Source organism: Augochlora pura, chromosome 9 (assembly GCF_028453695.1).
Source record: "Augochlora pura isolate Apur16 chromosome 9, APUR_v2.2.1, whole genome shotgun sequence".
Taxonomy (NCBI): Eukaryota; Metazoa; Arthropoda; class Insecta; order Hymenoptera; family Halictidae; genus Augochlora; species Augochlora pura.
The window spans coordinates 8661986-8675530 of record NC_135780.1 but is presented as its reverse complement, the minus strand read 5'-3'; the positions used below and the strand labels follow the sequence as shown (position 1 = coordinate 8675530).

At 43.3% G+C, this 13545-nt stretch overlaps 1 protein-coding gene across 3 annotated transcripts; it reads left to right on the top strand.

Annotated features, from left to right (window-relative positions):
- Positions 1-1114: 1114 nt before the first annotated feature.
- On the top strand, positions 1115-12942 carry Stol (voltage-dependent calcium channel subunit stolid). Of its 3 annotated transcripts, XM_078191090.1 has the most exons (24): positions 1115-1393; positions 2768-2849; positions 2939-3049; positions 3220-3439; positions 3554-3685; positions 3777-4379; positions 4452-4588; positions 4716-4796; positions 5043-5123; positions 5225-5299; positions 5425-5442; positions 5534-5641; positions 5737-5808; positions 5976-6117; positions 6201-6425; positions 6519-6612; positions 7497-7529; positions 8256-8363; positions 8497-8609; positions 8765-8901; positions 8996-9165; positions 9270-9475; positions 9803-10121; positions 10191-12942. In XM_078191090.1, the coding sequence occupies exons 1-24, from the start codon at positions 1296-1298 to the stop codon at positions 10483-10485; spliced, it is 3660 nt and encodes a 1219-aa protein (XP_078047216.1). In that variant the 5' UTR covers positions 1115-1295; the 3' UTR covers positions 10486-12942. The 3 variants fall into 3 exon arrangements, with proteins under 3 accessions (XP_078047216.1, XP_078047218.1, XP_078047217.1); XM_078191092.1 differs by lacking the exon at positions 7497-7529 and having other exon boundaries at positions 5428-5442; positions 9806-10121; XM_078191091.1 differs by lacking the exon at positions 7497-7529.
- The last annotated feature ends 603 nt before the right edge of the window (positions 12943-13545 follow it).

The window sequence follows — 13545 nt, the reverse complement described above, 5'->3', positions numbered from 1 at the left end:
TCTTCAGTTTCTCCCCTATTCCACCCTCGTTCTTCATTCTTTCGGGTTCTCTGCGCGTTACGGTGTGAACATACTTGAGAAATCGCGCGACAAGGTGGTAAACGCTGGTGCAATCGTGAGTCGTAGAAACGAAATCGTATCGCGGGACCTTATAAAATACCATGCCCGATTTCATCAACGGACCGAATCAAACACGCGTCGAATATAAAACGATACGATAATACAGATAAAAGCCGTAACTCTAACTCTAATTTCATAAATGTAATTAAAACTCTTTAACTTCAACTATAACTGTAACTTCAACGTCGTTTTATCTAATGGGGTGGTGGTGGTGGTTGTGGTGTAACGTAAGGTCATTTTTTTGGTTTGCCTCTTGATCATCGATGGACAGTTCGACAATTCGTCTTTCCGGACCATAGTCTCGCTATACGGTATAGCAGATTGTATACACGCGTGTACAGATCAATCAAGCAATTGTAATTGAGATGATCGAATTGCTGAAAGAGCTTCCGTCTTGTCCCGAGAAACGTCCACGGAGGAAGACCGCGCGTTCAAGGTGAATTATTACGTGTCGCCGAGTTTACTCCCTTACGAGATCGCCCATCTCTCTTCCTCTCTCGCTCTCGATCTCTCTCACTCTCTCTCCCTCTAGTCGAATTTCGTCGAATCTCCGACGAATTTCACTGCACGGGGTTCGCCGTTACCGTTACCGTCCCCGCTATACTGTCGCGGTGGACGTCGTCGTCGATCAGTGACAATCTTATATCGTAACCATATTCCAGCAATATTTCCGCATACTCCAGGGCAAAGAGCTTCTAAATATCTCGGGAACCGTGGAAATATTCGGAGTGGAATAAAGCTATTTTGTTATAACACTTATCTCGTTCGACATCCCGTCGAAACGGCAAACTGAAACGAAGATAATGCCAGATAAAATGCTATAATGCAACAATAGAACGGATCTGTGAAACCTTGGTACGCGGAAACGCATAAAAAGTGTACGCTACGTAGTTGTGGTTTCTCTGCGCGTGTAGAAACGTGTATTCACGAGGGTTTACGGATAAACAAGATTCCGTCGAAACAGTGACTTGACGCACGTAACACGCTGATTCCCGTATTCCGGCCGATCGATCGGTACTACGAGGGAGCGCTAAGACTGATTCTTTCCCCAAGAAATTGCCTCGTATCAGCAGACGCGTAACTCGGAGCTATTCGAAGATTCTAGCCCTCGTGCTTTTTCCATTTCGCTTGTCACGTCTTCGGTTCGTCTTTGGCCGATCGATACAGTCGAAATAATGCTTTTACCCGTCGCCAAATTCTTTCGCTGCGGTGTGCTGTTACTGTTATGGATCAGATCAAGTTACCAGCAAGAAGAAGACATACCTCATATCGAGTGAGTATAAACAAATCGTTATTTTCCATTTGATCACAGTTCATTAACCGCTACATGCTATACGCTATACGTTGTACGCTACACATTACACGCTATACGGCATACGGCGTATACGATACGCTGCACGTTATGTTATACGATGCGATATAACGACGAGATATATCGTGCAGGTACATATGTACGTGAGCATATAATGCCATGCACGTTCGTTGCAAGATTCGTGTCACTAAAGAGATGCGAGAAGTTTCGATCTTTTCGACGAAAGGGCGTGGATGGGTCGGATTGTGTGACAAATTGAACATCAATTTCGATTAGTAATCGAATCATCAAGTCGAAGAAAACGTGCAATCTTAATCGATAGTTCGCGATAATCGTGATACACGAGATTCGATCGCCGAACGCTGCTGTCAGCCAGAATATTTCGGTCTTCGAAAGAAACAGCGGTATCGCCGTCGTGCGTAGGGGCGTCAACGTTCCGAAATGCAAACCGATTACAGTTTTATACGCGTTGCATCTTGATCGTCCTTTTTGTATTATTGCGGAGGCCGGGTGGGAGGGGCACGGAAAACATGAAAGACACGAATTTACGCACGCTGTGCTACTCCGAGCGTTCGGTCGTTTAACCTAGACGTATTTCGTCTATGCGTGTTTCTCGATTTTCTTTGCGTTTCTTTGAGTTGTCGTGGTCACGCCGACAAAAAGCGAAAGAAACTACAACGAAATAGAGTACGGTTTCGACTTGAACCATTCGGAGAAGGTCGGCAAGAATGGAAAGAACGCAGGCGCGTGCTCGAGTTACGCGTACGTATACAGTCGATTAACGAGGATCAGAGTTATCGGCGTGTATGCGTGCGTGCGTGCGCACGTGCTCCTGTATGTACATGCGAACGCATCAATGATGCTTCTTTACATCTACAACGACACGCACACCTACATTTACACCTACGCCTACACCTGCATCGATGCGATGCGATGCGATGCGATGCGATGCGATGTGACGCGACGCGGTGCGACGCGATACGATTCAAACAAATACGGAATACAAAACCAGGTAACATAGCCGACATGGTCGCAATCATCGCAATCTATTTGCTGGTTGAATGTTGTGCATTACAGGTACTATTTGTACAGGTTGCACACGCGTATTACTTTTGGCCTGCACATAACTGCTCAATGCAAATGCTACTCGTTGTTTAAAAGCAATTGTTCGCCTGTAAAACTGGTACCAAGTCTCCAATAAAGAATACGGGCAGAGTAGCTTGGCAGCGCGAAAGTTGTTAACACCCTTATCTCGCGTACGAGCGGAACAATGGTTTTCGTACACGCGGTCGGGTCTTCGATAACGTTCAAGGAATGTTTCGTTTTCGTTTCCAGAGTGAAAAACTGGGCGTTGAAGTTTGGCATAGACTTGTGGGAATTCGGCAAACAAGTCACGAAAATGAGCGAGATACAGAGGGTAAGATGGATGGGAAAAAAATAATCGGCTCGCCGATTTATATTCCATGAAAGATTCGTATAGTTTTGTTATTTCTCTGTTTCGGTTAGAAATACCACGAAATGGAAGCCGAGGTTATCAAGAAGGACGGTATGGTTCTCGTACGAGATATGGCAGCCGAAGTCAAGAATATGTTGGACTTTAAGATGAACGCTGTGATGGTAAGAGAGCAGTAGAATTCGACCATGCGGGAATCGTGGCCGTGCCCGTCGCTCGGTCATTTCCAATCTTTCGATTTCCTTTGAATCCGGTATATTTACGAGCATACGGGTACACGAGTATCGAGTATATGTGTCTACGGTATGTATGTAGAATCCATGGCTGATTACAGAGATTGGTGGAAAGCGCCGAACAGGCAGCTGTATCCGCTCCCAGGGATGGAAATGTATCGCCGAAATATTATTCCTCGCAACGTACAGATACTTACTCGGCGGATGGAAAATCATCGACGAACGGCCAAGATTTTCTACTCTCCAGTCGGCACTTTGATCATTTGCCCGTGAACCTTACACTATCGACAGTCCTGCTGCCTTCTGGAGTACAAGACGATTGTAATTATATCCCGTGATTTCTATCTGCTCCTCCGTTATTCCTGAATCGTCAAAGTATCTCGCATCCAAGCATCGTCGCGCTTGTATTCTAATTATTTCGAACTTTTCATTTAGATCGTGATGTAACAGCTGGCATCCAATGGAGCGAATACTTGGATTTATTGTTCGTCAATAATTACGAGAGCGACCCGACGTTGTCCTGGCAATACTACGGCGCGACTTCGGGATTTCTACGACGTTTCCCCGGTACGTATCGCCGCAACGTTTCTCAATTTCCTACGATCTTTTTTCTCTACCACGCTATATTCAAAAAATATCGTCCCATCTGTTTGCACAGCGATTTCTTGGCCCCCGACGGCGAATCGAGGATCTGGCTCGAGAAGAAACGGGAACCGACCCGTTCGCGATGTCTACGACTTCCGAATCTCAAACTGGTTTATCGGAGCTGCAAATAGTCCAAAGGATCTGGCCATTTTGGTCGACATCGAGTGCTATGCGTCCGAACGGATCAAACGGCTGGCGATAAACACCGTGAAGACCATCCTCGACACGCTCGGCCCAAACGATTACGCGAATGTTTATCGTTACGGCGACTCTGCGGAGGAAATCGTGCAATGCTTCAAGGACAGCTTAGTCCAAGCGTCCCCGGAAAACGTGCAAGAACTGAAAGCAGCGACAAGCACGCTGAAGCACGAGGAAATGCCGAAAAACATATCGGCTGCGCTCGCAACAGTTTTCGAGACGCTTCACAGATACAACAGAACGGGGCAAGGGAGCCAATGCAACCAGGCTATTATGTTGATCACCGCGGACAACTCCGGATTACCCACGGACGTAATCAAACGGTACAATTGGCCTCATATGCCCGTTCGAATCTTCACTTACCTCATAGGGGGTGACAAGAGTCCGGAACTTCACGACGCCGCTTGCGCGAATAAAGGTGCATATTTCGTAATGTTTCTCGACACCTTCTTCCTTGTTGCCCGCGTCAGCGATTTTTCTTTCTTCGCAGGCTTTTATGCGAGGATTACCGACACGGAGGAAATCAAGAGTAAAGTTTTCGAATACGTGAAAGTCCTTGCTCGGCCTATGGTGCTCTACCAACATGATCATCCTATCCATTGGAGTCCAGTTTACGTCGGTGGAAAGGTATCAAAGTTGTATATTATATACTGTGACACCAATTTGTTCAAACGTCTTCTGGAGACATCGTACATGGTATAAATACAAGTTCCTTTATTCCTTTTTCATATTTGAGTTTCCGTTATGCTTACAGAGTGGTCGATATGGTAAAGAAGATGACGGGCAACTGATGTTATCGGTTACCGCACCGATCTTGGACCGTCGAAATTACACGGTAATACTCTCTTTACCTTTCATTTCGTCTCGTCTCGTCTACTAGAATACTGTTGTGTTGATACAATCCTGTTGACCGCAAAGTCAAGTTTTCAATTAAAATTCTCGCGTACAAGTAATATTCGATAACGAGACGACGCGATTTAATGTGCTTTTTGTGTGAATACAAATACTTAACTATTTCCTTTCTTTCTTTCTCTCTCTCTCTCTCTCTCTTTCTCTCTCGCTCTGGCTATCTCTGACGCAGGTGAAGACTGCCAATTTGTTGGGTATCGTCGGTACCGATGTGCCTGTGGAAGAAATACAAAAGCTCGTTCCTCCTTATAAGGTACGCAAGCAAGCGACGTGTTCGCATTTATTCTTACAATGACGATTATCGTTATCATTATCGATACATTCCAAATGAAATAATTCGTTCGTGATTTACAGTTGGGTGTCAACGGATATTCTTTCATTGTTGACAATAATGGTAGGGTTTTATATCATCCGGATTTGCGGCCTTTGGTGAGTACGATAGCCTTGCCAGCAGTATTTCCAAGAAAGAATTTCTTACGATGCTATCTTCGTTATTTTGCTGTTTCGGCGGTCATTCACATTCGATTTTTTCTATTTCTGTTTTCTGACCGAAGCAGCCCAGCAATGTAGATGTAAGTAGACAAATTATAATAACAAGTATATTTTAAATTGTATCGCAGAACGACTAAGGATATCGAAAAATAATCGTTTAATTGTTCGCAGTACGAAGAAACGTTGAAACCCGCTTACGTTAGCGTGGACTTGTCGGAAGTTGAACTCGCCGAGAACGACGGTCCATCACACCCGTTGAACAATTCCCTACTTTACGACGTAAATTTCCACTAGATATTTACTCTGCTTAGGATAACGTGTTGGTTCATAAACCTCTCTTGATATCCGACATGTTTCTGTTCGTTTTATTTCAGTTGAGACACGATATGATCGATCAAAAGGAAGGAGAGATCAACTTCGCAATCAAAATTCATTACGACGATATGGTAAGTTGAAACGTTGAGGTTACTTATCGCGCGATCACTTGCGTGCCGATCGAGTCGATTACGAGGAGCATAATGCTATCGCATTGTTGCTGTTCGTTCTCCTTTAGACTCGATAATGCGTTAGTCGTCCGACTAATTATACATATTAACACAAAAATGTTTCACAGAGAAGGGTTACCATTAGACAACACAAATACTTTTACAAGTCGATTGAAGGCACACCGTTCTCGTTGGGACTAGCATTGCCCGACGGTTACGGCATGTTTGAACTATTGGCCGAACAGGAAATCAAGCATGCCATAATAAACGGTGAGTTTCTCGATTATTGCGAATCTCGTTCGAGGATGATACTGATTTCAATTTGATCGTGACCACGTTATTGTTTGTTCCAGTGACTGAATACTTTAAGGGAACCAACTGGAAGGTCCATCCCGATTGGGTGTATTGCGAATATAATTCGGCCTCGGAAAAATGGTTCTCCACCCCGGAAGATCGCGTTCTGTATTTTCTGTCACGAGCGCGAAATCCGGGCTGGAAATGGATGTCCTTGAGACCAAGGAGTCCAAGCTCGCACCATAGTGAGCAAGCGAGCAAGCCCGACAAAGATTCCTACTACTGTAAGTGCAATGGGAGTATACTATTCTCGTTTAATTTCGCTTGTTTCCAATATTTCGAATTAACAACAATTATTTTCGATCAATTCGTTCCAGGCGATAAATCGTTAGTGCAGGCTCTGGTTTTGGATGCGTTGGTAACCGATGGCTTCGATAAAAGAGGTCCGATGCATAAAGAGGAAAATCAAAGGTAAGTCAGTCAAAGCGTGTGAAACGCGGATGCATGTCCGTCACCCGTCGACACTGATAGTGGAAATATGGACAATGCACTGCAATGCACAAGCACGCGGTTCTCTCACGCACCGATTATATCGAATAACGTATTTTATTGGATATCGTAACAACCGTTGCCTCTACTTTTCCCTCGCCGTTGTCTCGCATAGACGTGTCGCGAACACGCAGTCGATCGTCGATACTCCACGATTACTTCAACAATTCTCCACGATTCTTCACGATTCTCCGTTTGAGAGAAACCGATTCCAAGAGAACCGATTTGTTGGTCGTTGGGTTACGGTTTGGGCTACCACTTACGGCTCACGGGGTATGGATCCAAGACGACAGCGTCCAACTAGAGCCGAAGCAAAGGGAACACGAACGGCGAGATACTCTCGAGATTGCCGAGGGATTTTGGATAATGGATAGTTCGAGATCACCACGACCAAGTTGTATTGTATCTTACAATTAGTTTTCGAAGTAACGTATATTCAGTCTGCAAACGTACGGGGACGCACGAACGACGAAAAGACGGTCACATGTGAACAGTGAAGCACAGAACATATAGAATCTGCGTCTCGATTCTCGGTTCCTGTACGACTGCACGATGTTTCCTTGCTATCGTCGAGTCCCTTTTTTCCTTTCTCTTTTTTTCCGTTACACACGACGATAAAATAAACGAATTGACAATTTCGTTAGTCTAAAATGAAACAGGTAAAAAACACGCTGCAGCTACGCGTGCATCGATGTTTCGAATGACCGCGACACGTACTATGCGCAACGGCTAATCTCTTTCATTTACAATGTTATCTTTTATTGCATATTTTTATTACATTTTATATTGTGTGTCTCCATCGCTAGCCCTATTGCCATACTGATGGCTCTACTGCACAGGTAATCCATTATGCACAATTATTCGTATAAGCGCACTCGTCGATATTTTGCACGGTGGTTCTTTTCATATGCAATATATTGATATATCTAATACGTACTTACATACTACATACATATGCTCCATCACGAAACCATCCTTACCACGAGACAATACTCTTCTACGTCTTAAGAAATCTTCCTTTACCGGCCAAAATCCTTCCGTTCCTTGTCTTTTCATTTCGCCTCTCTTATGTTTGTCCTTACCTTTGTCTTCATCATCGTCTTAACTCAATCCCTGTCGGATGACGTTCGACTCATAACCTATAGCATAAGTGCGCACGAATCTTCTCGTTGATTAATCTTAACGAAGAATATTGAAACGTAAATGGACTCGCGAAATTTTCGAATTTCGGCTGCTGTTTTATACACAACCGTCGCACGTTACTGAAGCAACTATTATACTGTATAGCGCGTAATCGTGTGCCCGACTTGTTCGATTTCCCAGGCAACCCATGCAACGACGTCAATCTATAGCTTAACGATGTTTTTTTTAACATGTTTTTAATTAACATGTTTAACGATGACATAGATGAAAAACCGACGTTCTCCGAATCCTTGTACGATATATACTAATCGCGAGTCTAGCCAGAAAAATTTCGCGCCCTTTCATCATCTATGGTTTTTGTTCGGTTTACGTTTCAAAAGGTGCGCCACAAAGCGTTTTCTAATCGATTCGAAAATTTGCAGTCAAGGAAAAGGCAGATTCGATGTGACTCGGAGTTTCATTGCCACTAGAAGCGGCTTATTTCGTTGGCACGAGCATCAACAAAGCAACGAAGAATCAATCGAAGAACCGTAACTATCAAAATCTTTCTCGAGCACGATCAGAGATCATTCTTCTCTGTTCTATCTCATTTCTCTGCCCTCTGCCACGAACTCCGATCGGGGCACGTGATCGCTTTCACGTTTCATTGTCTCTTTTGTTCAGACCGTTTGCCGAGAAATATGCGAGAACTATGGATTCCTCCTGGTACAAACGTGCCGTCGATCAACATTCGGTAGAACCGGAAAGTTTCGTCTTCAGCGTTCCCTTTGATGCCGGTAAGTACGCGGATCGATACCGATTCCGATTCCCATTCCGATCGCCGTACCGATTCCCGACTCACAAACCCCGTACTCCGACTCGCAGCTCCGAGTACAAAGCGAAACGAAATTGTGACCAGCCATTGGCACAACGATTCTTTCATTGTTCCCAGCCGACAGCCCCAACCCTTTGGTGACTGCTACGCACGCGGTGTTTATGGGAAAAGGACACAAAGCGCCAGCGGCCGTCGTGGGTCTCCAATTCCAGCACTCGTCGTTGGCGTCTCATTTCGTAAACATCACTTCCACGGTACTCTAAAATCTATCATTTTTCTGTCAAAAAGAAAATAAAGACAGCTACAACGGGAGAAGAGTTACTAACGACAGCTTTCTTCGGTTTACAGTGTAGCAGCACTAATTGTAAAAAAACTTGTGCTTCCGAGGAACTAGACTGCTATATCCTAGACAATAATGGATTTATTATTATCAGCGAACGTCACGAACACACCGGGAAATTTTTCGGCGAAATCGACGGCACTATAATGGATTCTTTAGTTCAGGACAGGATTTACAGGTAAATGGAAGAACGTGCTGTGGCCAAATATGTTGCTAGTGCGAACGTGTCTGTAGTATGCAATCTCGTGGTTTGATTCGAGTAAAGGTGTATTTGTATTTAAGGAAAGTAACGGTGACCGACTACCAGGGTAAATGCAGCCCCCAAGAATCTCATCAATCAGCTGCCTCAAAGACTTTTCCCGAGTCCATCGCAACAACAATCGCCCTATTTGGTCACTTGCTGTGGAATTTAGCATTCGGTTTCAACGTACAAAACTTGTGGCAGATAACTTTTGCGCTCGCTGGAGAATCTGTGCGGAATTTCGATGGTGAGCTTACAATTCAGATTAGGTTGTGTAACAAGTGCGTTTGCGCATCTCTGGCATCTAGAAAAATACAAGGACAATTACAAGAATTCAAAGCGATAGTTCAGATCAATTTTAACTTAGTTTAAATGGAAGCTGGAAGCGTCCGAATTGGCTGAAATTGTATCATAAGTACGTTCACGTCGATGATTGCACGGTACTATACATATTTTCTTACAAGAAAACGCGAACGGACCTATTGCACGCTCTAATACTTGAACTGTGGATTCCAGAGGCGATTACTCGTCTACTGGGTTTAGAAATTATGCGCTCCATGTTATTACTTGTTAGTAGACGGTTCGATTTTCACGGACACGGCCGAAAAGGCCCAGGAACTTGCTTCGCTAGTGAATACAGACTCGGACTCAACTGGCGAATCGATCATGGACGATAATCAACCGTTTCCCAGACTACCCTCGGTCGCTGCCGCTTCTCCCGCCTCTCCGAGCACGACAAGGGCTACGTCCGCTTACTATCCGCAAAGGAAGCTCCGAGCTTGTGAGAAAAAAACCGATCTTTACATTTTGCAGCCTGACAGACTCAACAACAGCGGACAGAGCGATCCCTTGAAGGGGAAGTTGACGAACTGCCACGTGACCGGCTGTGAAAGGTACGTGAACGTAAAGTTGTGAATGCGAAATATAGAGAAAGTAGAATACGAGAATATGAATATTTGCAGGCCGTTCAGCGTGCAAAAAATTCCACATACGAATCTAATATTACTGGTAGTGGACACTTTGTGTCCGTGCGGCAGCAAACAGCTAAGCATCGAGCCTATAGAGGCGATCACGGAAGCCGGAGCCTGCAGCGCGAGAAGAGAACGCTTGTACCGCCGCAGGCCGCCAAAGTGCATAAACTATCATCCCGAAGAAATGGAAATCAAAGTTTGCGGTGGCGCGGGTCGTCCTTGGAATTCCCGTTTCGTGATATTGCTCACGATCGCGTCTGTCGTTTTCGCGTCCCGGTTGGCGTGACTTTAATCGGATTCAAATTGTACACACATTCGCAAATTATCTTTTTGAAATGAATTTAGCGTTGTCGTTTCTATGAAACAGTTATAAAAATGGTATACTAGTTGATTCGTTTAATACCTGTACTTGACAAATACGAGCCTACGAACGAACGAGCGAATGAACGAGTAAACGAGCAAACTAAACGTGTGATTCAGTGAGTGCGTGCATTCACGTACGCGAACATATGCGAGAACCAGTGGGACAGCACAGATATCTACTTACCTTGATTCGCGCGAGGTGTAAAATGATTCATGTCGTGAATGTACGCACAAGGAAAGCTCGCTCTCGGATAGCCGAGAGTGCTGTTTGACTGCATGCTTGTGTGACTATGTGAACGCGTGGAAGAAAAAGAGAAATAGGGTGAGAGAAAGAGAGAGAGAGAAAGAGAAATGTTTACGGCATAATATGTGTACATATATGCACGCGCATGTGTGCGATCATTCGTGTATCTACGAGTATACGCAGATATCAATGCAGCCATACGTTCATACAAACGTCGAGCATGCGAATGCTTGCACGCAAACGTGTACATATAAAAATGCATAATATTAATGTTGATCTATAGTTACATATCTCATACATTTTGTTGCGAGAAAGTTGTGAATATGTCTTAATCGTATTACACAGGATATAAACACTTACGCGTACACGTACATAATCATGATACAATGCGTACACGCAAATACGTACATACTGAGGCAGGCAGACAGAAACACGTGCAGAGTCGAATCCGATTCCTAATTATTAACGTATAGCGAAGATGCATCCACCAACGATTGCAATACTTTGTAAGAATGGAAACAATTTGTTACGTGAAACTTGATCGTCCACGTTCGAGACAATTTATCCTTGGTGAATGCACAAACACACAAACACACACACACACACACACACTGTTCGTCAAAGATGACCGTTAAAAGGTGCAACAACGTTTCCTGTTATCAAATAAATGCGATATTCAGATGTTTTGATGACACGGATCACGATGAAGCTTATAAAGCATAACAAAGCGTAACAAATTCACGACAAAAATTTCACCTCTTGAGCGCATGAAAGAGATTAAATCAATATTTTTCTTCTTCGTTGTTCCAAATTTCAACTCGTCCGTCGCGTAGGCCTATCATCTTAATCGTAAGTTTCGTTTCGAGAATATAGATGATCCTCGAATTCGCTTCTCGTATCGAAGTCATCGAACCCGTTATTCTGGCAATACGCCTGGATCTTGCGTACAAAAGTTCGGATCAATTTCGCTTCGGATCGTTTTACGCGACAAACGTAGATCATACCTTCTTCTTCCATACAATTTACAAATTGGTCATTGTCGTTGTTGTTGTCGTCGTCGTTGTATTGCGTTCTAAATAATTCAAGTAGTAATTGCAGTCGTAAATGAATTACGCGTGAACATTGATTGGGATATTGCACGAAGCTTGGAGCAACGAAATACTGAATATTAAGCAAAATGTAACGTATTAACGTATTAATGATTACTAAAGGCAAGGTATAAAAAAAAAACAAAAAAAGAGCAAGAGAACTTACAACGTAATACTTTTACTAATGAAATGAAATGAAGTGAAATGAAATGAATTTATTGTTGAGAAATCTGTTATGCGATGGACATCGCGAGCGTGTTGGCACGCGAGCAATGGACGGATGGTAGAATTCTACGACGAAAGAGGAGAGCGCAGCGACCACGATTAGAGGTTTAGGGTTTGGGATTTTAGGGATGGAATTTGGGGTTCGGGATTTAGGGATTGGGGTTTGGAGCTTGGGGTTGGGGCTTCGGGTTTTGGGGTTGCAGTTGCACTATCTTTATCGTACGAGCATGGATCGCAAAACATCGCGGCAAGTTGTCGGATCAATTTGAACGCCGTGTAGCCTAAGTACAGATGCTGACGCGAAACATAAAGATCGAATCAAATCGAACCGAAGGTTATAATATTCTATTACTATGCGTCTCGCCGTTTGTTTACCTAATACAATAATTAGCATATCGTTTACAAATTTACGATGAAGGATGAAACGCTTCATATGCCGAGGATAACGGTGCAAATTACGCGTCGATGTTATCGAAGCAAAATATCAACTCGACGAAAAATATAAGATTTACGAATGTTTTAGGTAAGAGAATGTCTTTTGAAGAAGAGCACCTCTAGGTGCTGCCATGTCTTCCAATATTTGTATATTGATAATAAAGTCTATTATAAAGGTAAAACGCGCACCAGTATGCGTAGACGCGCGCAAGGATGCGGATGCGTGTACGCATGCGGTTGTGACCGCATACCGCACACATACCAGTATAAGTGCACATGGAGCCGAGCAAGTTCTTAGGCATGTGTACGCTTGTACGAATTCGTTAGGTTACTAAACACTTAAAATAATGTAACTGAAAATATGGCATAATATTATATAATAAAATCTAAATGCAAGAGTACGATAGGGCCCTTCTGCGTTCGTTTTTTATTTCCTTTTTTACGTGAAAATTTGTTTTTTAATATATATCTAGTCTATTGTTGCTGACGATGTATAGCAACGAGCTATAATACATCTTAAATTTTCATAAATTTCAACGAACAAAAGAGCAAATTAGTGGAGTCAATTTTCCGTAAACATGGCGACAGTTGTATCGAATAATCGAATGTGGCGGAATATGGGATATTTGAACTGTTGGTAACTTCCGCTAACAGTTTCATCGTTTAAACAGTAGGCGGCGCTCGAACAGCTGAACGGTGTTTCGAGCTTCTGCCGGAAGAAACGCTAGTATCGTTAGTGTGATTTACTCGGTCGGTATCTTTTGACTTGCAGTTTGAGCATTTTGCTACTTACTAATTGGCACTGTACGTACCGGTACAGAATATAAAATCACATTTCAATATTTTCCCTTTAAAATTCTTTACTTTTCACAGATTCAAATTAAAACTAGAAAAATTCACATTGTAATAGGCACAGTAGGATTTCAAAATAATTGCAATGATGTTTTCAAATTCTAGAAATAAAATCACATTATTGTGACGGGTGAATTTT

Excerpts from the sequence above, each read along its gene's own strand:
- Stol (XM_078191090.1), top strand. The coding sequence starts at position 1,296 with ATGCTTTTACCCGTCGCCAAATTCTTTCGCTGCGGTGTGCTGTTACTG. Across the intron at positions 2,850-2,938 it reads AAATGAGCGAGATACAGAGG|AAATACCACGAAATGGAAGC; the intron begins GTAAGATGGATG and ends TGTTTCGGTTAG. Across the intron at positions 9,476-9,802 it reads ATCTGTGCGGAATTTCGATG|TAGACGGTTCGATTTTCACG; the intron begins GTGAGCTTACAA and ends ATTACTTGTTAG.